Source organism: Ranitomeya variabilis, chromosome 1, assembly GCF_051348905.1.
Source record: "Ranitomeya variabilis isolate aRanVar5 chromosome 1, aRanVar5.hap1, whole genome shotgun sequence".
NCBI classification, from domain to species: Eukaryota; Metazoa; Chordata; class Amphibia; order Anura; family Dendrobatidae; genus Ranitomeya; species Ranitomeya variabilis.
Window position 1 is genome coordinate 693,146,327 of NC_135232.1, and position 25,681 is coordinate 693,172,007.

Genomic DNA, 25,681 nt, shown 5'->3' on the forward strand with positions numbered 1-25,681 from the left:
AGCAGGGAACCAGGAATGGAGATAATGAGAATAACGAAAAAGTGTGATGGTTATGATGAAAAGGACAAGGGATGAGCAGGTCTGGAAATGAAGAAGAGCATGGATTATAAGGGATAAGGAGGACATAGGAGCATTGAGATGGAGCCGATAATGAGGTGTAACAAGGAGCAGAAATAGAGATGATGAGAAGAACCAGGAATGGTGATGAAGAGGACGATCGGGGATGGAGCTGATGATAACGGATGAGGAGAACCAGGGATGGAAATGATGATGTGGACCAGGCAGTGGCGTAACTTGAAATTCATTTTCGAATTTCATGCGAAAGCTCCAACTGGCCCCCAAATATTTTAAATCTTTAATAGCAATAGTCTTTTTCTATAGGCCAAAGTGATTTTTAGGGTCCCCCAGGCTCCATGGCCCGGGTGCGATTGAAACCCCTGGGACCAGGGATGGCATTGATGATGAGTAGAACCAGAGATAGAGCTGATGATGGATGAAGAGGACCAGGGATAAAGCTGATGATGTTGAGGACCCCAGAGATATAGCAATTGAGGAATGAGGAAGATCAGGAATAGAGCGGAGGAGAAACTTTAATGGAGCTATGATGAGGACCAGGGAGGAAGATGATGATGAGGACCAGAGATGGAGATGATGAGGACCAGGAATGGAACTGATGAAGATGAGGAGGACCAGGGATGGAGCTGATGATGAGGGCTAGGGATGGAGCTGATGATGAGGGCCAGTGATGGAGCTGATGAAGATGAGGAGGACCAGGGATGGAGCTGATGATGATGAGGCCTAGAGATGCGTCTCACGATGATGAAGACCAGGGACGGAGCTGACATGGAGGACCAGTGATGGAGAATGCATGACGCAGCCTCCCCCTCATCCTCTCTCCTGGCACCTGCGCCTTTTGCGCATCCTCTATAAAGAGCTCGACCACCCTCGCTGGAAAATGGCGCTGAATAATTTCCTCTTCGCCCAGTGCGTCCTGTATTTCCTGGCCTTCCTCTTCAGCTTCATCGCAGTGGTGCCCCTGTCTGAGAACAGCGCGGACTTCCACGGGAAATGTCTGCTGTTCACGGAGGGCTTGTGGCTGAGCGGGAACGTGACCCTGGAGCGGGAGCACTTCACGGTGGATGAGTGGGGGCCGGAGTCCGCCTGCAGGTTCAGCGTCTTCTCCGGGGTACTGGCGCTGCTGGCCGCGGCGGTGCAGGCGTGGAGGAGCCTCTTCTTCCTGTGCAAGGGCCACGAGGAGTGAGTACGAGAGGAGAGCCATGCTGGTACTTGTGGTGCGGCCCTACCGCCTGCCTTTACCTTACCGCCTTCACCCGCATTTCATTGCCTGCTTGCATCATACTGCTTGCACCCGGCTGCCTGCCTGCACCTTACTGCCTCACTGTCAGCACCTCACTGCCTGCCCGCACCTTACTGCCTCACTGTCAGCACCTCACTGCCTGCCTGCACCTTACTGCCTCACTGTCTGCACCACACTGCCTGCCTGCACCTTACTGCCTCACTGTCAGCCCCTCACTGCCTGCCTACACCTTACTGCCTCACTGTCTGCACTCCACTACCTGCCTGCACCTTACTGCCTTACTGTCAGCACCTCACTGCCTGCCTACACCGTACTGCCTCAATGCCTGCCCCCCTGCCTCACTGCCTGCCTGCACCTTACTGCCTGCCTACACCATACTGCCTCATTGTCTGCACCCCACTGCCTGCCTGCACCTTACTGCTTCACTGTCAGCACCTCACTGCCTGCCTACACCATACTGTACTGCCTCATTGTCTGCACTACGCTGCCTGCCTGCACCTTACTGCCTCACTGTCTGCACTCCACTGCCTGCTTGCACCTTACTGCCTCACTGTCTGCCCCCCGCTGCCTGCCTACACCTTACTGCCTCACTGTCTGCACTCCACTGCCTGCCTGCACCTTACTGCCTCACTGTCTGCACCACACTGCCTGCCTGCACCTTACTGCCTCACTGTCTGCACCACACTGCCTGCCTGCACCTTACTGCCTCACTGTCAGCCCCTCACTGCCTGCCTACACCTTACTGCCTCACTGTCTGCACTCCACTACCTGCCTGCACCTTACTGCCTTACTGTCAGCACCTCACTGCCTGCCTACACCGTACTGCCTCACTGCCTGCCCCCCTGCCTCACTGCCTGCCTGCACCTTACTGCCTCACTGTCAGCCCCTCACTGCCTGCCTACACCATACTGCCTCATTGTCTGCACCCCACTGCCTGCCTGCACCTTACTGCCTCACTGTCAGCACCTCACTGCCTGCCTACACCATACTGTACTGCCTCATTGTCTGCACTACGCTGCCTGCCTGCACCTTACTGCCTCACTGTCTGCACTCCACTGCCTGCTTGCACCTTACTGCCTCACTGTCTGCCCCCCGCTGCCTGCCTACACCTTACTGCCTCACTGTCTGCACTCCACTGCCTGCCTACACCTTACTGCCTCACTGTCTGCACCTCACTGCCTGCCTACACCCAACTGCCTCACTGCCGGCCTACACCTTACTGCCTCACTGTCTGCACTCCGCTGCCTGCACCTTACTGCCTCACTGTCCGCACCACACTGCCTGCCTGCACCTTACTGCCTCACTGCTTACCCCCCACTACATTCCTACACCTTACTGCCTCACTCTCTGCACCACACTGCCTGCCTGCACCTTACTGCCTCACTGTCAGCACCTCACTGCCTGTCTACACCTTACTGCCTCACTGTCTGCACCCCGCTGCCAGCATGCACCTTATAGCCTCACTGTCAGCAGCCCACTGCCTGCCTGCACCTTACTGCCTCACTGTCTGCACCACACTGCCTGCACCTTACTGCCTGCCTACACCTTACTGCCTCACTGTCTGCACTCCACTGCCTGCCTACACCTTACTGCCTCACTGTCTGCACCCCGCTGCCAGCCTACACCTTACTGCCTCACTGCATGCACCTTACAGCCTCACTGTCAGCAGCTCACTGCCTGCCTGCACCTTACTGCCTCACTGTCTGCACCACACTGCCTGTCTACACCTTACTGCCTCACTGTCTTCACCACACTGCCTGCACCTTACTGCCTGCCTACACCTTACTGCCTCACTGTCTGCACTCCACTGCCTGCCTACACCTTACTGCCTCACTGTCTGCACCCCACTGCCAGCCTACACCTTACTGCCTCACTGCTTGCACCTTACAGCCTCACTGTCAGCAGCTCACTGCCTGCCTGCACCTTACTGCCTCACTGTCTGCACCACACTGCCTGTCTACACCTTACTGCCTCACTGTCTTCACCACACTGCCTGCACCTTACTGCCCGCCTACACCTTACTGCCTCACTGCACCCCACTGCCTGCCTACACCTTACTGCCTCACTGTCTGCACCCCACTGCCTGCTTACACCTTCCTGCCTACACCTTACTGCCTCACTGTCTGCACCTCACTGCATGCCTGCACCTTACTGCCTCACTGTCAGCACCTCGCTGTCCACCTACACCTTACTGCCTCACTGTCTGCACCCCACTGCCTGCTTACACCTTCCTGCCTCACTGTCTGCCTACACCTTACTGCCTCACTGTCTGCACCTCACTGCATGCCTGCACCTTACTGCCTCACTGTCAGCACCTCGCTGTCCACCTACACCTTACTGCCTCACTGTCTGCACCCCACTGCCTGCTTACACCTTCCTGCCTCACTGTCTGCCTACACCTTACTGCCTCACTGTCTGCACCTCACTGCATGCCTACACCTTACTGCCTCACTGTCAGCACCTCGCTGCCCGCCTACACCTTACTGTCTCACTGTCTGCACCCCGCTGCCTGCCTACACCTTACTGCCTCACTGTCTGCACCCCACTGCCTGCCTTCACCTTACTGCCTCACTGTCTGCATACACTTTACTGTCTCACTGTCTGCGTACACCTTACTGCCTCACTATCTGCACCTCACTGCCTGACCTCACTGCTTGCACTGCACTCAACTGTCTCTGCAGCAGGGCTGGCTCCAGATGTATTAGGGCCCTAGGGTAACACAGTCCCAGAGGCCCCTCAGTATTTTGCCATTTTTATGTATTGTGTTTTATTTATTATTTTTTTGTGTGTTCACACTGTGGGATCATAGCATGGCTAGGAATCTAATATACAAAGCTGAATGTGTGTATGTGTGTATGTATGTATGTATGTGTGTGTGTATGTCCGGGATTGGCATCTGAACCGTCGCAGCTACAGCCACAAAATTTTGCACAGTTACATGTCTGGACCCCGAGAGCGTCATAGGCTATGTTGTGAGGCGAAATTTTAACCCTGCGCGTTCCAATTCACCAAACAATTTTGCCCCTATCTACATAATGGGGAAAAAATGAAAGGAAAAGTGTTGGAGGCAAATTAACAGCTGCCAGATGTGAACAAGGGGGACTTAAAGAATGAGAGCGATGGCGCCAAAGAGTATATACTGTACAGTTGCTAAGGTGGGGCCCCGGCATGGGATAATCACCACACCACCACGGGGATATGAACACACACACAAAATGCTCCACACACTACCACGTGCTCGAACACATATCACCCTCAGCACACATTTCACCACACATACACCAACCTCGCCACATAAAAGTCGAAACACAAAAGTCGCCGCTCAAAACTCGCCACGCGCAAAACTCTCCACATGCAAAACTCGCCACACGTGCAAAACTCACCTCATGGAAAACTCGCCACACGCAAAACTTGCACACGCAGAAAAATTGCCACATGCACAAAAGTTGCAACACATGCAAAAGTTGCCTCACACAAAACTTGCACATACTCAAAAGGCACCACACATAAAACTCGCCACACGCAAACCTCGCCATGCGCAAAACTTGCTGCACACAACTTGCTACACTAACCTGTCACATGCAACTCGACACACAAAAAGTTGCTACACGCATGTCGCCACACAAAACTCATCTCACAAAAGTCTCTACATGCATGTCGCCACACGCAACTCAACACACACAACTTGACACACGAAACTCGCCCTAAAACACAAGTCTGGTATTATCCTTCAAAAATAAAAATCTGATTAATAAGCAGACAAACTACAAGAGCAACAAATGTACCATATAGGAATCCGGCAGGTGTCAGTCACATGACCAGTCTATTATGTGTATGTGTGAGCTAATATATACTGCCAGGGGGTGGGCTTACTGTTGGCTGGGGATTTATCAGGCTGCCAATTTAGCTTACAAATACTGTGGTAAAAATACTGACCAAATAACGTGTGAACGAGGGCTAATACAGGAGGAGATGACATACAGATATATACTATATACAGGAGGAGATGACACACAGGTATATACTATTTACAGGGGAGATGACACACAGGTATATACTATATACAGGAGGAGATGACACACAGGTATATACTATATAGAGGAGGAGATGACATACAGGTACATACTACATACAGGAGGAGATGACATACAGGTATATACTATATACAGGAGGAGATGACACACAGGTATATACTATATACAGGAGCAGATTACCTACAGGTATATAGTATATACAGGAGGAGATGACATACAGGTATATGCTATGTATAGGAAGAGATGACATACAGGTATATACTATATACAGGAGGAGATGACACAGATATATACTATATATAGGTGAGATGACACACAGGTATATACTATATACAGGAGATTACATACAGGTATATCTAATATATAAAGCTGAATGTGTGTATGTATGTATGTGTGTATGTCCGGGATTGGCATCTGCACCGTCGCAGCTACAGCCACAAAATTTTGTACAGTCACACGTCTGGACCCCGAGAGCGTCATAGGCTATGTTGTGAGGTGAAATTTTAACCCCGCACGTTCCAATTCACCAAACAATTTTGCCCCTATCTACATAATGGGGAAAAAGTGAAGGGAAAAGTGTTGGAGGAAAATTGACAGCTGCCAGATGTGAACAATGGGGACTTAAAGAATGAGAGCGATGGCGCCAAAGAGTATATACCGTACAGTTGCTAAGGTGGGGCCCTGACATGGGATACTCACCACACACGGGGATATGAACACAAACACAAAATTCGCCACACACTACCACGTGCTTGAACACATATACGACCCTCAGCACACATTTCACCACACACACACCAACCTCGCCACATAAAAGTCGAAACACAAAAGTCACCACTCAAAACTCGCCACGCGCAAAACTCGCTACATGCAAAACTCGCCATATGCAAAACTAGGCTCACGCAAAACTCGCCACACGTGCAAAACTCACCTCATGGAAAACTCACCTCATGCAAAACTTGCACACACAGAAAAATTGCCACATGTACAAAAGTTGCAACACATGCTAAAGTTGCCTCACACAAAACTTGCACATACTCAAAACGCACCACACATAAAACTTGCCACGCGCAAAACTCGCCATGCACAAATCTTGCTGCACACAACTTGCTACACTAACCTGTCACATGCAACTCGACACACAAAATGTTGCTACACGCATGTCACCACACAAAACTCATCTCACAAAAGTCGCTACATGCATGTCGCCACACGCAACTCAACACACACAACTTGACACATGAAACTCGCCCTAAAACACACACAAGTCTGGTATTATCCTTCAAAAATAAAAATCTGATTTAATAAGCTGACAAACTACAAGAGCAACAAATGTACCATATAGGAAATACGGCAGCTGTCAGTCACTTGACCTGTCTATTATGTGTATGTGTGAGCTAATATATACTGCCAGGGGGTGGGCTTCCTGTTGGCTGGGGATTTATCAGGCTGCCAATAGCAACCAATCACAGCTCAGCTTCTATTTTGCTACAGTTAATTAATCTGAGCTCTGATTGGTTAATATAGGCAACAAAGACATTCTCAGTATAACAAAGCTAATATATGTTGTGAAATGCTTCTATTAGCTTAGTTTTTGCCTTTTAATAATTACATTTCTATCTATTTGTTTTGCGTGCAGAATAAATTTTTGTTAACACATTCTATTTTGCTAACAGCAGTCATTAACCCGGGCGAAGCCGGGTAGTACAGCTAGTATACAAATAAACCTTAACCTTTAATAGGTATGTTAAAAATAGCATCCAATGTATACCTCCGACACACACATACATTTTCACAAAGTGCAAGTGCTTCAGATTAATAGTGCTCAATTTAAAAAATGGTTGGATCTCACCAATACACGTTCTTATTCATTCCCTCCTAGGTCTGTCCAACACTGAGGAGAATGGATGGCGGGAGGAAGGGGGGATATAATAATAGGATAATCCCTATATTTCTCCTTGTCGTGCCCCTGCTTTACTCCCGCCCTAACAAGGGCAGTACCCAAGTGTAGACCTATTTATTGGTTGCACATATCAACCGTGTAGCCTCCCAACACGTTTCTTCCCCTGTTCAGAGGGTTCATCAGGGGAGAGTAAAAAGAAATGTGGGTACTTGCAGTGCTCCTGTCTAAGGATCAATGGTTTCATCACTCCACAATGCATACTACCCTTATATAGGGTCAGTGGGAGGTTCTCTGTTGGTGCGGTGTGTGACATCATATCCTATCCAGGGATGTTTGGTGCATTTAATTATAGTGCACATTCTCTGTTTAGTACTCCACCTGTGCCCCTCAGTATAGACTTCTATGTTCCCATTTCCGGTTAGTGCTCCATGGCTTGTGCCCATGGAATGCTTATGGCTTTTTCAAACCTCCAGTCTCTTACCAGTAAGAGGTATGTTACTTCTTCTGTATCATCTCTGCTCCTTGAACCACACCGCGTTCTCTGTGGAACGCATGCGTATCGTGTGACTTTGCTTCGGCTGGAGCAATTAACCAAAGGTCCTTCAATCAAATTCGGGCTATACTACACTTGCTTATCTGGTGACATCACTCCCGGTCACCTGATCGCAGGTCCTACAATTGGATTCCGGCTAAACTACCACTGATGTTAACAATCGCCGCGCATATTAATGGTCTTATCACCAATCTCCCCGCGAAAGGTATATTCCAGGTCAGGGATGTAAATTAAGATTATAAGATACCTGTATCTAGGATTTTGAGCTAGATGATACAGTACAGTGCCTTGCGAAAGTATTCGGCTCCCTGGAACTTTTCAACCTTTTCTCACATATCATGCTTCAAACATAAAGATACCAAATGTAAATTTTTGGTGAAAAATCAACAAGTGGAACACAATTGTGAAGTTGACCGAAATTTATTGGTTATTTCAAATTTTTGTGGAAATTAAAAAACTGAAAAGTGGGGCGTGCAATATTATTCGGCCCCTTTAACTTAATACTTTGTTGTGCCACCTTTTGCTGTGATTACAGCTGCAAATCGCTTGGGGTATGTCTCTATCAGTTTTGTACATCGAGAGACTGAAATTCTTGCCCATTCTTCCTTGGCAAACAGCTCAAGCTCAGTGAGGTTTGATGGAGATCGTTTGTGAACAGCAGTTTTCAGCTCTTTCCACAGATTCTCGATTGGATTGAAGTCTGGACTTTGACTTGGCCATTCTAACACCTGGATACGTTTATTTGTGAACCATTCCATTGTAGATTTTGCTTTATGTTTGGGATCATTGTCTTGTTGGAAGACAAATCTCCGTCCCAGTCTCGGGTCTTTTGCAGACTCCAACAGGTTTTCTTTAAGAATTGTCCTGTATTTGGCTCCATCCATCTTCCCATCAATTTTAACCATCTTTCCTATCCCTGCTGAAGAAAAGCAGGCCCAAACCATGATACTGCCCCCACCATGTTTGACAGTGGGGATGGTGTGTTCAGGGTGATGAGCTGTGTTGCCTTTATGCCAAACATATCATGTGGCATTGTTGCCAAAAAGTTTGATTTTGGATTCATCTGAGCAGAACACCTTCTTCCACATGTTTGGTGTGTCTCCCAGGTGGCTTGTTGCAAACTTTAAACAACACTTTTTATGGATATCTTTGAGAAATGGCTTTCTTCTTGCCACTCTGCCATAAAGGCCAGATTTGTGCAGTGTACGACTGATTGTTGTCCTATGGACAGACTGTCCCACCTCAGCTGTAGATCTCTGCAGTTCATCCAGAGTGTTCATGGGCCTCTTGGCTGCATCTCTGATCAGTCTTCTCCTTGTTTGAGATGAAAGTTTAGAGGGACGGCCAGGTCTTGGTAGATTTGCAGTGGTACGATACTCCTTCCATTTCAATATGATCACTTGCAAAGTGCTCCTTGGGATGTTTTAAGTTTTGGAAATCATTTTGTATCCAAATCCGGCTTTAAACTTCTCCACAACAGTATCACGGACCTGCCTGTTGTGTTCCTTGGTCTTCATGATGCTCTCTGTGCTTCAAACAGAATCCTGAGGCTATCACAGAGCAGGTGCATTTATACGGAGACTTGATTACACACAGGTGGATTATATTTATCATCATTAGGCATTTAGGACAACATTGGATCATTACGAGATCCACAATGAACTTCCGGAGTGAGTTTACTGCACTGAAAGTAAGGGGCCGAATAATATCGCACGCCCCACTTTTCAGTTTTTGAATTTCCACAAAAATTTTAAATAACCAATAAATTTCGTTCAACTTCACAATTGTGTTCCACTTTTTGTTGATTCTTCACCAAAAATTTACATTTGGTATCTTTATGTTTGAAGCATGATATGTGGGAAAAGGTTGAAAAGTTCCAGGGAGCCGAATACTTTCGCAAGGCACTGTATGATACTTGTGGGACCCCCCTCAGTTGATATACCTGGCAGACTATCTTCATTGCTCTGTAGTGTAGGTGCCTTTAGGTTTTCACCATCACTATGTTTTACTGAGACCGTGAAGCCCTTATACTGGATTTTCCTGCAAATACACACCCAGTTTGGAAACGGGGTATATACGGGTAACCCCAAATCTGTTTTCTTAGGCCCAATTTCCCATATCTCCAGCCAACACTTCAGCACCAGCCTGCTTAATATAGGTACTCAATGTGATAGGATAAAGGAAGAGGGGGTTAACAGGAGCAGGGTTAGAGGGGCCACATATCAAAATGGAAAGAGAGGAAGATTTAGAACACATCCTCTCACTATATTGTTTATCCTTCTTGTTTATAAAAAACAACGGTACTTTAATTGTTCATTTAACCCCAAGGGTTGTTGTGTATCAAGCCAAAATATGTATCGGCATTCTCTTTGTAACACCCTCTTATCAAAATCTCCACCTCTCACTGGTGGTTCCACTTTGTCAATGTCCATAAATGTAATGGCCCCACAATTTCCCCCATGGTAGCTACTCACATGTTTTGCCAGGGGTGTGTCTCTTCCATTACGTATGTCCCCCAGGTGTTCTCCCACCTTCTGAATTCCCTGATCGTTTTTCCCACGTACGATTTTCCGCAAACACATGTAGCCTTGTATATGATGCCTGTAGTTTTGGTTAGGTTCTTGTGGATTAGATTAAAATCTGATCCTTTGGCTGATTTTTAGTGTTCGCACTGTGGGATAAATATTATCATCTTTTAATTGTTCAGTTACCGAGTTTTTTTTTGTTTATTTTTTGAATGCATATTTTTATTTTTGTCAGTAAAAGAGAGGGAGATTTTTTTTTTTTTTATTTAAATCTTTTTAATTTAGATTTTTCCACATTTTATATGTCCTCCTCTGGGATTAGAACATGTGATCACTTGATCACCTGTACAAAACGCTAATATTTACCTGTATTTTAAAATTATCGCTCTCCTACGAAGCCCGGTAATCAGTGCCCCCCTCTGGCCGCCATGACCATGCCACCTGCTGCTGCACCCCAAAATCATTATACATGGATGCTGGGGGGCATCAGAATGGGCACCTCCTCCCACCCTTTCAAACCTCTTAAATGCCACAGTCTAGACCTATAGTGGCATCTAAGCTGTTAAACTTCGGAAAACAGAGATTTGCTGGTAGAGCAGCTGTGGATCTGAGCCGGGACTAATCCACATGTCGCCACCACCGCCTGCCCCAGGGTTTTAGTCTACAGATTTAGCAGATTTGATTTTTTTTAAAAATGTGTATTTATTTAGACGAATGCAATGTAACGCTTACATTTCTGGTTGATATCCCGTATGTGGGGACAAATGACATTTTGATTTCTCTTTATTGCCTTTTTGGGGTGAGGCACCGCGACCTGGGAAATGCAATTCTGGTATTTTTTTTCCATAAGGGTAAATTTTATATTTTCATAGATTTGAATTTTCTTTACGAACACAGTGAATGTTCATTTTTGTAGAAAATAAAAGTAGAAGGGGGGCTCAGATTTATTTTCTTTTTTGTAAACTTTTTTTTTTTAGTCTGAAAGCTAGAGGATGGAGACGAGCTTCTATGATGTCTGTATGTCTCCCATGCACTGAGCACAGACATGAGAGATTCCTGCCATTGTATTAAAAGGGCCTTTTAATAGAGCAAGGCATACTCCTAGAAGTGTAGCTTATATTCTTCCACAAAAAAGAAGTCCAACAATGAGATTAGGTTAATTACGCAACATCATGGAAATACTGGGTTGATGCGACATTTTTTGGAGAAATCATGGCCAATCCTGCTTTCTGATCTAATCCTCTCCAAATGTTTGGGACCCAGACCGCTGATTACATTTAGCAGGTCTAGAAACTTGGGTGATGTTTTAGTTAGGAGCCATTATGTTAATGAATTATCTACTTTCAAATTCTAAACCGATCCATGGCTGCAGACCATGTGGTAATTGTGTGGCCTGTCCTAACATCATTCGGGCTCAAACTTTTTCCAGCTCAGATGGACAGACACTTTACAACATCAAACATACCATTACATGTAATACAAGGGTGGTTATATACTATGCTACCTGCCCTTGTTCACTAATTTACGTTGGTATGACTACTCGCCCTCTCAAAGTTCGGGTGCGGGAGCATGTATTAGGCATCCTGGCTGCCAAAGAGGTTGAGGACTGCTCCCTCCTCAAATGCTACCACGTCATTTTAGGGCCTACCACAATTGTGATGCTTCTGTATTACAAGTTAGGGGTATAGACATGATCCAATCCAATATTAGAGGTGGTCCCATCACTAACCCCCTGGCAAGACTTGAGGCAAGGTGGATTTGGATATTAAAGACAGGACATCCCCTTGGTATAAATGATCACCTTAGCTTCGTTCCTTTTCTGCAGACCATTGTGTCCATCTAATTTTGTATATTACTATGATAGTTTTACTATTTTTGTTTTTAGTTCATGCCATTGATGTGGTCTCTTCATTCTTCACCTGGTCCTGATGATTACAAATCCATCCTGGTTACATGACGGCAATACTTTGATTGATTGGGGGCTTATCCGTTGCAATTGTTTATCAGTATTTTTATATATTTTCATATATTTTTTATATTATGTATGTGCATGTATTCACGTGGTTATGCATGGGTATATGTGCTCATGCATATATGTAGTTGTTCGTGTGTGGAGACATGCGTGTATGCATGTGTATACAGTATTTTTCGCTTTGTAAGACGCTCTGGATTAGAAGACGCACCCCAAATTTTGAGGAGAAAAATAGGAAAAAACTTTTTTTAATAAATTGGTGGGGCTTCTTCTAATCCATGCATCTTATTGCTTACCAGGGGTTGTGGCTGCGGTAGATCAGGGTCGTTGCTGGAGGCAGGAGTGGAGCATTGCTGCAGGCTGGGATGAGGGGGTCTGCAGGGGGGCTCATGTGCTGCAGGGGGGCTCCTGTGCTGCAGCGGGGCTCCTGTGTTGCAGGCTGGGATGAGGGGGTCTGTAGGGGGGGCTTCTGTGCTGCAGGCTGGGATGAGGGGGTCTGCAGGGGGGCTTCTGTGCTGCAGGGGGGCTCCTGTGCTGCAGGGGGCTCCTGTGCTGCAGGCTGGGATGAGGGGGTCTGCAAGGGGGCTCCGGTGCTGCAGGGCTGTCTCCGATGCTGCGGGGGCTCTGCCGACATTTTGTGAAAGGCCAGAGCCCCCGGCAGTTCGTTCATGCTTTCCTGTGCGGTGGACTTCAGGAAAATGGCCACCGAGAGGCGGCGCATGCGCAGATGGAGATCTTGGGACCAAGATCTCGAGAGATGAGATCTCAGCCCTGAAATCTCATCTCCCGAGATTCCGGCGGCCATTTTCCCGGAGTCAGTCATACTGGAAAGCATAGACGAACTGCCGGGGGGCTCTGGTCTTTCACAAAATGTCGCCAGAGCCCCCCGCAGCACCGGAGCCTCCAGTATCACCCGGGGCAGCAGCGGGCGGCAGCGGTGGCGGACACCCCCTCATCCCAGCCTGTAACGGTAAGCGGTATATCCGCTTTGTAAGACGCACCCCCATTTCCCCCCCCAAATTTGGGGGAAATAAAGTGCGTCTTACAAAGCGGAAAATACGGTATATATTCTTTGTCTATTTTATCATTATTTGGTTCACTAATTATATGTCTATTGTGATATAACTAAACATGTACACACTTTGACATGTGAACATATTTTATGCACTGGTCACTTTACATGTGATCTATTTTCTTGTATACCTTTATGGTATATATATATATTGATTTATACATATTCTATATATAAAAAATCTCTTTTTGTTTACTCCCCAGTAAGTATGGGTTCTCTTTTGATATGGTTAATTTTGTATGTCCATATTCTGAATGCACTTGTCACTTTATATTTATTACTGTACATGTAATGTAATCTTACATGTTAATCATGTTATTATTTCCATGTTCACTTTTTTTTCTTTTTGTCTATTTACATGTTTTTCCTTTTTCATCATTATTATGATTATTTATTACTGTTTCACCTTTTTATTTTTATATCTATTTTTCTTTTTCATCTTTTATTCATTATTTTTTCCTTATTTTTTCCTTTTCTTCATTTTCATTTATTCACACACATTATCATCACTTCCCACTTCACAATCATACTCCACATCCATTCTTCCCCCTTTCTTCATTTAACTCACTTATGCACATTTCTTTTGATTCATTCTCTGATTTCTTTTGCAACTCGTATTTCCCTGTTCAATACATGGTTTCGATTCAGTTATACACATGCATGACGGCTGACCTGTTCGGTACGCATGCGCCGCCTGTGTTCTGGGTGCCGGCGTCTCTACGTTGCCGCGGTGACGGGTCACTAACTGTGCTCGGTCATCTCGTCTTATGTGACACTGGTGCTCATGGCTCCGTATTCCTCCTGGCGGCGCATGCGTCATCCAACGAGCAGTCTGCCCTCATTGGCCACATCTTCCTTTTTAAACCTTTCCTTAGAACATGAACGCCACTCTCCCCCTGACGAAGGACTTTGATCCTAAACGCGCGTCAGGGCGCGTGTTTGCCCATATCCACCCAACCGCACAGGCAACCATGTCCTAGGTCGGCATTCACATTGTTTTCTGGTACCTATCCGAATTTGGCATATAGCGGCCCTAACAGCATGATGGTATAGCCATTTTCACTTGACATCTAGGCTGCTTCAGGCAGTGTTTGGGACAGTTTATGGTTCACATACCTGAGATACATTGCAGCGCTGCATACCGTCCTCTTAGGTCTCTATTATTTGGAACATTCCTGTCCTCCTATGCCATATATACCCTGCTATACCACCTTTTCTCAGATGTTATTATGACCACAATGGTTGCCTGTTTCTGATCTTTTACGCACATGCTTTTTTATTGGATAAACTGACATATGCACATATATATATTTCTTGATTCTAGGCATTAGCCACTTATAACATCTATGTAACTTGCTTGACCGTGCACCTGTAAAGTTATTAATATACCTGCCATATAGTGCACTTTGCACTGTTATTTTGATGTATACTCATACTAAGGTCACCATTGGATGTTATAGCTCTTATTGGTGCACGTCCATTTATCATATAGTGCACAGTCACTTGAATACCTTCCATATAGTGTATAGCTATTTGGATACCTGCCATATAGTGCACATTTGTGATATTTTCATCGCTTTTGTTTATGATTTGCTTAGAAATCATTGTGTTCAGTTGTCCATTATTTATACCCTTGTTTGTGTGTTTTATGGGCGGATACACACTGTGTGTGACCAGTACCACTTTGCCAATTTCTTTTTTCCTTTGTTCTTATCAATAAAAAAAATGTTGTACTTTATTTTTTTCCATTGTTTTTTATATCTTCTTGACCCTCTAGTTCGGTGTTTCCTTCTTCCTTGTCTTTCGAATTTTCCGAATAGTCTGCCATTCTTTCCATAGCAAGCACCGTAGTATATAATACTATACATCTATATGGGATATTTATTACTTTTTTGCTTGTGAAGTGTGTACATTTTGTCTCTTGTCTCTATGTAGCACATGTTCAGAAGCAGCACCATGGAGAACATTAAACAGAAGTATTAAGCAGTGTAGCTGTGAATCCAGCTTTGTAGTGAGATAAATACTTAATAGAAGCAGCAACCTGAAGGACATTATACAGCAATACTGAGCAGTGTTGCCGTGAATCTAGCTCTTTGAGATAAAAATTCACTAGAAACAGCATCATGAAGGATATTATACAGCAACGCTGAGTAGTGTAGATGTGAATCCATCCCCAGAATGAAATAAAATATTTACCATAAAGCAGCATCTTGGAGGGGAGTTTACTGTAGTATTAATTGGTGTAGATGTGAATCCAACTCTGGGGTGATATAAAACACATTCTACCAAGCAGCAGCTTTGGGTGGGGATGTTGCTGATCTCCCTTCTCAGGAATCTGAGGCATCATAAAGTTGGATCCCCAGCGATCAACAAATCATCCAGTGTCCTGTTGACAGGAGATAACATTAGATTTGGGGGAAAAGCCACTTTTATTTTGACCACTCAGGCCCCCACTGATAATGAGCAGTAGGGGGGCACAGCACTGATACATAGTGACCAGCTGCCATCTCGGCACACTCTACTGACATGCATTTCACTTTTGGGATGAGATATACTGCTCGCTCCATGGAAAATGTTTGCAGATTGAGTTGCCGGTTGTTGGCTGTGTGTGGCTGCATGTAGATGCATCGGGGGCAACAGCTGCTACTTACCTGTCTGTGAACATCGTGATTTATAATGAGGCGCCACTTTAGGGTATATGATTTAAAATCTCATTAAGTAGAAAAATAAAGGGATTTAGGTGACGGGGCTAATGAGACAAGAAAAGAGTAATCTGGAGACTTGGGCCATCTCCTTGGGGTTATTAATTACCGCCGCCATCTGGGGAGACCACTTATTCCCATTGTCCGCGTGCCGCACTCTGTTTGCTGCTTCTGCTGTTTCTTGTCTTCTCTTGAGTTATATTGTGTTTCTTTTTATTGCAGCTCCTTCTTTTACGCCTTCCTGAATCTGCTGATCAGCTCCTTTGTGGTTTTCGTTACATTTATTGCCAGCACTATTGTCAGCGTCGGATTTAACATGTGGTGTGATGCCATTACCGAGAAAGGAAGCCGACCTTACAGGTTGGTGGAAAAGATTTATGTCTCCCGCGAACCTTTAAAGTCGCATGAGATTAGAGGGAAGGGGCTATATATATATTTTTTTACATTTTTTAATAGCTACAGCGCCTCTCTTGTGAGTGGCCCGTGTCCAGTATTGCATCTTAGACCTATTCCGTAAAATGAGGCACAATACGAAGACAAGTGGTGCAGCTTCTTGGAGAATGTGCCGAAGGGCTCATTAAGATGTCCATTGATCCGTGGATCAATTTAAGGCTATCTGTCCATGAAAAATGTAGATCGCACGTGGATAGCATATAGATGGTTTCCATTTTTTACAGTTTAATGGGCAGGAGAAGCTTTTAATATTTTTTTTCTTTACATGTGAGAAAAATGTTTGTCAGATTGAAGGTAAAAATAGACACACGGACCAAAAATGGATGGAAAATGGATCCAGCATGCTGATCAAAAAAACGGTACAGAAAAAAACCCCATAAGCCTGAATGAGTTACCGTTAATGTGTTAATGGTAAAAAGTCCCATATAGAAATGGAAATAGGCCCCCTTTTGGTGCAGTTTAGTGTCAAGTCAAAGGAGGAGGAAAATATGGAATCTGGATCTGTTCATCCATCTTCTCTTTCCAACACTTGTAAAAGAATGGAGTGTCATTCTTTTCCCACGGCTTCTATGATGAGATTGGATCCAGAGGTCTAGCCATCCGTGTTTGTGGCTCTTGGCACAACCCTAACTGTGATATGGCTTAAAATGGGTTCTCCGATGGCGCCCTCTTCCATATCGAAAGTGAACAGTGCCGATGGCATTATGACCACACAAACCTGTCGAGACCCACGCACAATCGGCAGGTGTGTGGTTAGAGTGTCTCCGGCACCGTTCACTCCCGATGCCGAAGAGAGCGCTACAGGAGAATTCTTTCAAGGATCTGTAGTCTTGCAAACTGCAAGCAGGAGTGAAGTCTGTTACAGGTCAAGAACCTAGAGAGAATCTGGTTTGATATTTTGAGTTTAGTAAATTAACCCCCCCCCCCCAAAAAAAAAAAAAAAAAAAAAGCAAAAAAGCAAAAAAAATGTTCTTGTGCAGGACTTGTATATTACGCCCTTTAGTTAAGCCTATTTGTGAGCCTAGAAGAGGCTCCAATGAAATGGGGGGGGGGGCATTTATGTTGCCATTTTGAAATATGGAGGAAGACTTTGGCAGGTTCATAAGGACCACAAGTCTTTTTTTACCAGCAAAATTAGGTTCTGACTGTCCTGTTACGAGGTTGACATGGTAGTATATACCAAGAGGGGGTGCTATTTTTACTCTTGCTTTGGGGTTTTATTTTCTGTAACTGATCCTGAATATATTTTCTTTCTGTGAAGTTGTGAAGAACTCCAGGATAGAGACCTCGAGCTCAACTTGGAAAATTCAGCCTTCTATGACCAATTTGCCATTGCACAGGTAAGGGTTAACTATTTGTTATCTTACAGGAGTTGTCCAGTTCAAAAACCCTATTAGTGAATTTTGAGTTTCGAGGGGCCTCCGTTCACGATCCGTATTTTTTTTGGCCAGAGTTCAGAACATGTACAAATAGTCTTCTGCACTGGTGGACCAGACTTTACATTACACACAGTGTCTAATAAGTTGTCTTAAGCCCTAATTTTCCAACTTTGTGAATGCGGGAAATTTAACCAGAACTTTTAGAGTTTACAGTTGGCAGGGAGAACGAGAGAGGGATGAGTATTGGAAATTAAACGACTCAACAAGGGGGAAGTGTTAACAGAAAAGGCTGTAAACCTTTTATATTTATTGATTTTTTTTTTTATTGATCGTTAAGGAATTCATTTTCTCCCACAAATCGTCCAAAAATGTTTGCCAGCATGGCAATTCTGCTGGATTGTAATTAAAGCCAAGAAAGGAATAAAAAAAAATCTTTGTCACCTCATGGCAATCGTGAGTCAGACAGCCGTATAACTCGGACGAGGATCGCAATACCGACTGGGGGTCAGCTTTCCCGACTCGATAGTAACAGCTTCATAAAAATACATGCTGTCACGCTCTGGTCGGGAGAACCACCAGCCAGTCCGAGCGTTGGGATCCTCTTCTGACGTATACATGCATCTGACTCTTCCTTTATTCGAATTACTTACTCATCTCTAGTCTGTAAATAATCCTTCCCGTAATTCTATAACACCTGTCGGCCTTAATCTAAAAAGGACATAATGGAGGAGTACCAGCTGATGGACACACCCAAAGATGATGATTGGTTGAGAAGAGTTACCCAGTGCTCCTCCCTCATATATCCTTTTCAGCTTGATGCCGCCACAGTAAACAGTTACTCACGTGTTGCTTTAATTACATTTGTGTCATAATAAAATATCCTGCATCTGTCTTGTCTCCGTTTCCTAGTTTGGGCTTTGGGCCGCATGGCTGTCCTGGCTCGGTGTTACAGTCCTTGCCTTCCTGAAGGTCTACCATAACTATCGACAGGAAGATTTGCTGGACAGTCTGATTCAAGAGAAGGAGCTTCTGATCGGGAAGTCATCCTCAAGAAGTTCTGTACAGGAGGAGAAAAGCGGCATGATATAAAATATGTATGTGACCCCCTCCTCTCCCAACCATGGCCAGATATTTATTTCAGCTGATGTGTTCACTACTTTAATAATGACCACAGTACCATATGGCCAATCAGTGTTAAAAGATTGTACTGGAGTACAAATTAATGTGTTATTAAAAATATTTACTATTCCCTCCCATCCCCCCAAAAAAGGAACATGATGTAAAATATCAATTGCAAAAATTTATGGTACCTGCTAAACTAACTGAGATCATTCCTGTCTTCTGATCGAAATTCATTTGTATGGGAAAGCCTAAATGACCTCATTGGAGGAGGCGTGTTAGGTAAGGGTTAAGCAAAGGTTCACATATCCTAAAATTGTACATTGGGTTATTTCTACAAATGCACATTGGTGTCCAGAACCTTGAATTATGCCAAAAAGAGATTAACCTTATAGCAATCTTACAATCTTTTTTTATCAAGTCTTGGGTATACAAGTCGTATGCAGACTTATGTGCTACTATGGTTACAGATTACAAACAAGCCCTGATTCTGCTCATACTGGCCTTAAATCTGTCCCTTATTTCCAACTAAAATACATTTGTTATGGAATAGATGGATGAAATCATGATTGCCAGATCAGACTACACTTGGTTACTTTGTAGTCTGTAGCCGTGGGAAACGCATAGGCTTTCATTGGAGCTGTAGACCTAAAATGTCAGGAGAATTTTAATCCTGAAAAAGTTGCAAAAGTATACCTATCCCTTTAATGACGAAATGTAAATATGTAACAATGAATATTGTGATTCCTTAATACAACACTTTAGAATGTAATTTAGGAATTGCCTAAACTGTGTTATATGCAAAATTTGTTTCCTATTCCTAACAGGAGGAATGTCATAAAAATCTGCGGGGCTGCCGGGAATTCAGATTCCTTGTGATTTCCCCACAGACGTATCTATACATTATAGGCTGTATTCTGTAGTGCCGGCCATTCACGGATTATATATAGCCATAATAAACGTCCTTTTTAATAGTCACTGGAATAATTTAATAAAATACTACTGTATAGGGCTGATGGAAATTCAGGTTCCCCAAAATTTTCATGTTCAATCATTATTACGTTATAGGCTGTATTTTGTTGTGCTTATATACAACCATGAATAATGTCTTTGCTAGTAATGTCAAGAATAAACTCATACCATCATAGTATATTCGGATGCTGGAAATTCCTTGTGACATCCGAGCAGAATCATTAATAAGTCATAGGCTGTATTCTGTATAACTGCCATTTATTGGTTATATACAGCCTTAATTAACGCCTTTCGTAATAATAAAGAAATAATTTCCCAATAACCTACTGTATACAGCTGCTGGAAATTCAGCTTCCCTGTGATATCCTTTCAGGCTGTGTTCTGTAGGTTATACAGTATACTGCCACGAACAATGTTTATTTTATTTAAAACAGGAATATTCTCATAATAGCCTTGTTTATAGGACTGCTAAAAATTTAGATTCCCTGTGATTTTCTTGCAGACTCATTTACGCAGAATACAGCCTATAACATACTGACAATTCTGGAAGAAAATCAATGTCTTGCCTATTAAATACTAAGAATATTCTCATAATAACCCAGGTTCTCTGTGATTTCCATGCTGACTCTTTGCGCTCCTTCAAAAATCATCAGTATGTTTATAGGCTGTATTCTTTGTAATATGTCAAAGAGTCTGAATTTCCTGCAGCCCTATACAGTAGGGTATTAAATTACTGTATGCCAGTTACTATTTCGATAGACCTTGTTTATGGCTGTGTATAATATGTGAATGGAAATACATTATAGGCTGTATTTTGTGTAAATGCCATTGACAGGTTAACTATAGACATAAGCAAGGTCTATCCTAATAGTAACTGAATTACAGTAATGTATTACCCCTAATATATGGCTTCTGGAAATTCAGACACTTTGATTTCCTTCCAAAATTATCAATATGTTTATAGGCTGTATTCTTTGTAATGTACCAAGGAGTCTGCAAGGAAATCACAGGGAACCTTAGTTTTTAGCAGCCCTATATACTAGGTTATTATGAGAATGTTCTTGGTATTTACTTGGAAAAACATAGGTTTCCTTTCCGTTTAATAACAAGAATATTCTCATAATGAACCAGTATATAGTGCCTCTAGAAATTCAGGTTCCCTGGGTTTTTCTTCCAGAATAATCAGTACGTTATAGGCTGTATTTTGTATAAATACTATTCACAGGTTATATGAAACGATCAACAATATCTATTCTATTAGTTACTGGAATAATTTACAAATTATAAAGAGAATCTAAATTTCAAGCAGCCCTTATAAAGTAGGGTATTACAGTATTACAGTTGCTATTACGCTAGGCTATGTTGATGGCTGTATATAATGTGTAAATTATATTCACAAAAAATACAGCATATAACGTACTGATAATTCTGGAAGAAAAACCCAGGGAACCTGAATTTCTAGCAGCTCCAGCTCTATATTCAAGGATATTATGAGAATATTCTTGTTATTCATGTGGAAAGGCATTGATTTCCTTCCAGAATTGTCAGTATGTTATAGGCTGTATTCTGTAGTGCCTCCAGGTTATATACAGCCATAAACAGTCTATAATGTAATGTTGATTCTGGAAGAAATAAGTGATTTCATATAAATCATAATAATCTCCTAATAACCTAGTATATAGTGCTGCTAGAAATTCAGGTTCCCTGCGATTTTCTTCCAGAATCATCAGTACTTTATAGGCTGTATTCTATGTTAATGTTATTCAGACGTAAAACACAGCCATAAACCAGAACTTTCCGATTAGTAAATTATTCTAGTTACTAATACCCTACTGTATAGGGCTGCTGGAAATTCAGGTTTCCTGTAATTTTATTCCAGGGTCATTATTATGTTATAGGCTGTGTTCTATGTTAGTCTCATTCACAAACAATATACAGCCATAAACAAGGTCTATCCTATTAGTAACTGAAATAATTTACTAATACCCTACTGTATAGGGCTACTTCAAATTCAGACTTGATTTTGTTTCAGTCTCATCAGTACGTTATAGGCTGTGTTCTATCTTAATGTGATTCACAGGTAATATACAGCCATAAGCAAGGTCTATACTATTAGGAAATTATTCCAATTACTAATACTCAACTGTATCGGGCTGCTGTAAATTCAGAATCTCTGATTTTGTTGCAGACTCATCGGTACATTGTAGGCCGTATTCTGTTGTGCCTGCAGGTTATATACAGCCATACGCACTGGTGTTATTATGATCAGGGCTGAGTACACATGTCTTAGTGGATGTAACTTCTCATGTAAATAAGCATCTTCTCATTGATTCTACTTTATTGTATGTGAATAAGTTAAAGTATTTATTACACATACTGGTATATATGTGATTGAACCTGTGAGCCTTTAGTTGCTATGAACAGAAATCTATTGCTTTATTATTTATCTCTTATTTATATGTACTTTTTTGTTCTTATGCATGATTTGCTATGTATAGAACACATTGATGGTAATGCGTAGGGATATGTAATGTGTAAGAAATGCCGTACATCATATCAAAGCTAAAGCATCCTAAGGTATTTATTTGGAGGACTGCAATAGGGATTACAGGGGTTCTTTTTTTTTAGAAGTAAATTAAATTAAAAAAAAAAGGGAAAAAACCCTGTAGCCACACACATATGATAGTGGGAGGAGTATGCTGATTTTGTAGGAGAAAATAACTTTTCGGTTCATGTGACTGTTTATATGAGGAATGTTATGAACTAGTCAAAAATAAAAGATCATCTAACCATTAAAAAGGTTGTTCTCATGCTTTTCAGGAGCGCACCGCTCCCCAGCCTTCTGCTTGTTGGAGTGGCGGTGCACTCCTGAATGATTGATACTGTTGAGCATGCTTTGCTTCTGTAGCATGGGAGAAGCACAGGGGGGGACGGACGATATGCTCAAATTCCAAGTAGTGCTTGCAAGCACGCTCTATTTGCGTAGGAGACTGGCAACTGCTGATAGCTTACCGCCTCGATTACAGGCCCCCTCTACAGTCCCTTCATTCTTGAGAACTGAGAAGATATTTAATAAAAAGTAAACTTCAAACTTCCTTGTTTTTACAAGCACTTTTTGCAATTTTTGATGATGAATAAACCCCACTAAGTTCACAGATGATGACGACAGCAGCAGAGAAGGATGTTGATCATGGATGAGGCCGTGACCACAAATACGGCGGACAGTGCAGACTGCCTTAAATAAATAAGTGATGGGTAGTTTTTTTTGTCTCCTTTCTTCTACCTTGCATGATGGGGTGTATAGCGCCTATGCAGTATAATCACAGTTAGGGTTAGTACTAGCGTGGTTGGTGCAGTGTGACAGGCAGTGACTACAGGGAAAGTTCACAGCAAAACGTGTTTAATGTCAAAAACGCACACAGTGTACATCACACGGTATCCTCCAGAGCGCATCCGGAAAACGAGACAGTCCATAAGTGCGTCCGGTTGCAGAGGGAGACTGCATCACTGTATCACGCTGCGGGGTGCCAGGAGTTTGCTATGCTGGGCTCTGTGTTACTTTTACACAGACTGAGCTTTTTCAGAGCCGACTGCTCTGCTTGCTGCAAGCTCCACTCTCATTGTAAAAACCCCTGAAGAAGCGTGTTTGGGTGTGTCAAACAACCTGTGGCCACAGGCCACCTGGATAACCCGGCTTGGAAGGAAATAGACTGCCCCAATGCCATCCTGTAGTCCGTTTCAAAAATAAAAGCCCAGCAGGTTTCTTTAAATCTGCCCTGGACGAATAGCTTGTCCAAGACCAACACTAACTTTTATTCTGCATTGCAATTACAGCTATGCCTGTGACTGCAATGCACTTCCATGGCCTCAATATGCTTCTGTACACATCATGGGGGACACATAGCGACCCTCGCAAATAACAGCGGTCGCTGCCTCACACAACCAAGAAATGTGTATATAGTTCTTGCTGTGCTTGCGCTACTAAATATTTTTTGTGATCTGAGCATATCTGCAAGTGTGACTGTCACAGAGGCTGCTATGTCTTCAGTCAGGAAATAGTTTCCTGCAACTTTCACAAACTATTTCCCCCGTTTCTATGTTTTGTAGCCCAGATGTACAGAATTACGTTTGTACGTGATATCCAATATATTTAGTCCATGAGTTATAACCTTTTTACCACCCTTAGAGCAAAATGTCATAAAGTACCCGTAGCTAAAGTTGCAGGACTGTCTGCACCTATTACATATGGAAGAGTAACTCTCCTCCACCCCGACGAAAAAAACTTTAGAGACCTGCTGTGCCAATCATGAAAAAGCCAGTGTATAAGTTGTACGTAAATCAGACTAGGAGTGCACTGGGAGCTGCTTCTTCCCAGTGCAGTGACACGCCTTCTGTGCACTTCCAGCCTGATGTGCATATGCCTTTACTAGATTCCTCCCAATTGGGGCATCGGATCTGTACAAAAAAGGTATAATTTTTATTGCGAGACAAATCGTATCACTAACTCCATCGGTAAAAAAAAATTATAGACAGATTTCCTTTAAAGTTGTCTAAGGCGAGTGTGTGTCTCTTTAAAAAGTACCAATGCTGTAGTGTTTGACGCATACTTTGCCTACAGGTACTTGTATATGTATATGATCTGCCAGATTGTGACTTTATTCTTTAGCATGCAGTGTACAAACTAGTTCTGATGATTGTAAAGCTGCTAAACCCACCGTTCAGCTTATAATGTGCTGCATTACATGTACTGCAAATAGCCATATGATAATATTATTTATTTGCACTTTCAGAGCCGATTATGCTTGTATCAAACCTGTATGTAAAGTAAGAGAATATTGCCATTTATACTTGAAATAAACTATGATACATTGACAACCTTTTTGGAGTTATAATTTTAGTATCTCACATGTAGATTTCTCCACTTATAAATTGTCTGTAGATTTTATCCTTTTTCATGTGCAATATCTCCCCCACTTGCCTGTTACTGTCGTCCGATGCAGATCTTCATTTGCAAATCTGCAGGTAAAAAAAATCTGTCACAAGTGAAGTCAGTGTGAGGCCACTATTACGGTAATGCAGACGTTCACTTAAGTAACCACAGACCATAAAATTCCTTCTGATTATGTGATCACCGACCCTAGAGAAAAATGTTAAATCTCCACTCAATATCTATTATGCAACGTTCATCATTTTCTCACCTGCTGAAGGAATTGTATAATCAGTGGTTGATTAGCTATGATTCTACTTCATACTCCTCTACTCCATGGGAGATATGCTTAAAGGGATTGTCTGGTGAAAAGAGGTTATCATCTATCACAGGGCTGGACTGGCCATCAGCATTTCTGGAAAATTCCAGGAGGGCTGGTCCCTTTAGTGGGTTTTTGTACCCTCAAATGTCAGGGCTGAATTTTAGTCCCAGCCCGACCCTGATCTATTCACAGCATAGGTCACAACTTACAGATCTGTGGGGACCCGCACCGATCAAGAGAACGAGAAGTTTAATTTTGGTTATAATGAAGCAGTGAGCATGCTCGACTGCCGGTATATTAATTAATTAATTCATTCATTATGGGGCTACTGAAAAAAAAGCCCAAGACGGAATGAATGTAGCGGTGGTCAAGCTCATGCACTGCCGCTACCCCCAACAGGGATAAAATTGCCCCATTCTGCCTATCAGTG

The 25,681-nt window shown here is 43.2% G+C and overlaps 1 protein-coding gene across 1 annotated transcript; it reads left to right on the top strand.

The window, feature by feature from the left end:
* The first annotated feature begins 580 nt into the window (after positions 1-580).
* Positions 581-24,879, top strand: TMEM179 (transmembrane protein 179). The gene is made up of 4 exons (XM_077266557.1): positions 581-1,257; positions 16,302-16,439; positions 17,794-17,872; positions 18,821-24,879. The coding sequence occupies exons 1-4, from the start codon at positions 869-871 to the stop codon at positions 18,998-19,000; spliced, it is 786 nt and encodes a 261-aa protein (XP_077122672.1). The 5' UTR covers positions 581-868; the 3' UTR covers positions 19,001-24,879.
* Positions 24,880-25,681: the final 802 nt, after the last annotated feature.

What these genes read in the sequence shown, in the direction of transcription:
- TMEM179 (XM_077266557.1), top strand. Translation starts at nt 869, where the DNA reads ATGACGCAGCCTCCCCCTCATCCTCTCTCCTGGCACCTGCGCCTTTTG. An exon ending in CTGTGCAAGGGCCACGAGGA is followed by an intron (nt 1,258 to 16,301) that starts GTGAGTACGAGA and finishes TTTTTATTGCAG; the next exon opens with CTCCTTCTTTTACGCCTTCC. An exon ending in AAAGGAAGCCGACCTTACAG is followed by an intron (nt 16,440 to 17,793) that starts GTTGGTGGAAAA and finishes CTTTCTGTGAAG; the next exon opens with TTGTGAAGAACTCCAGGATA.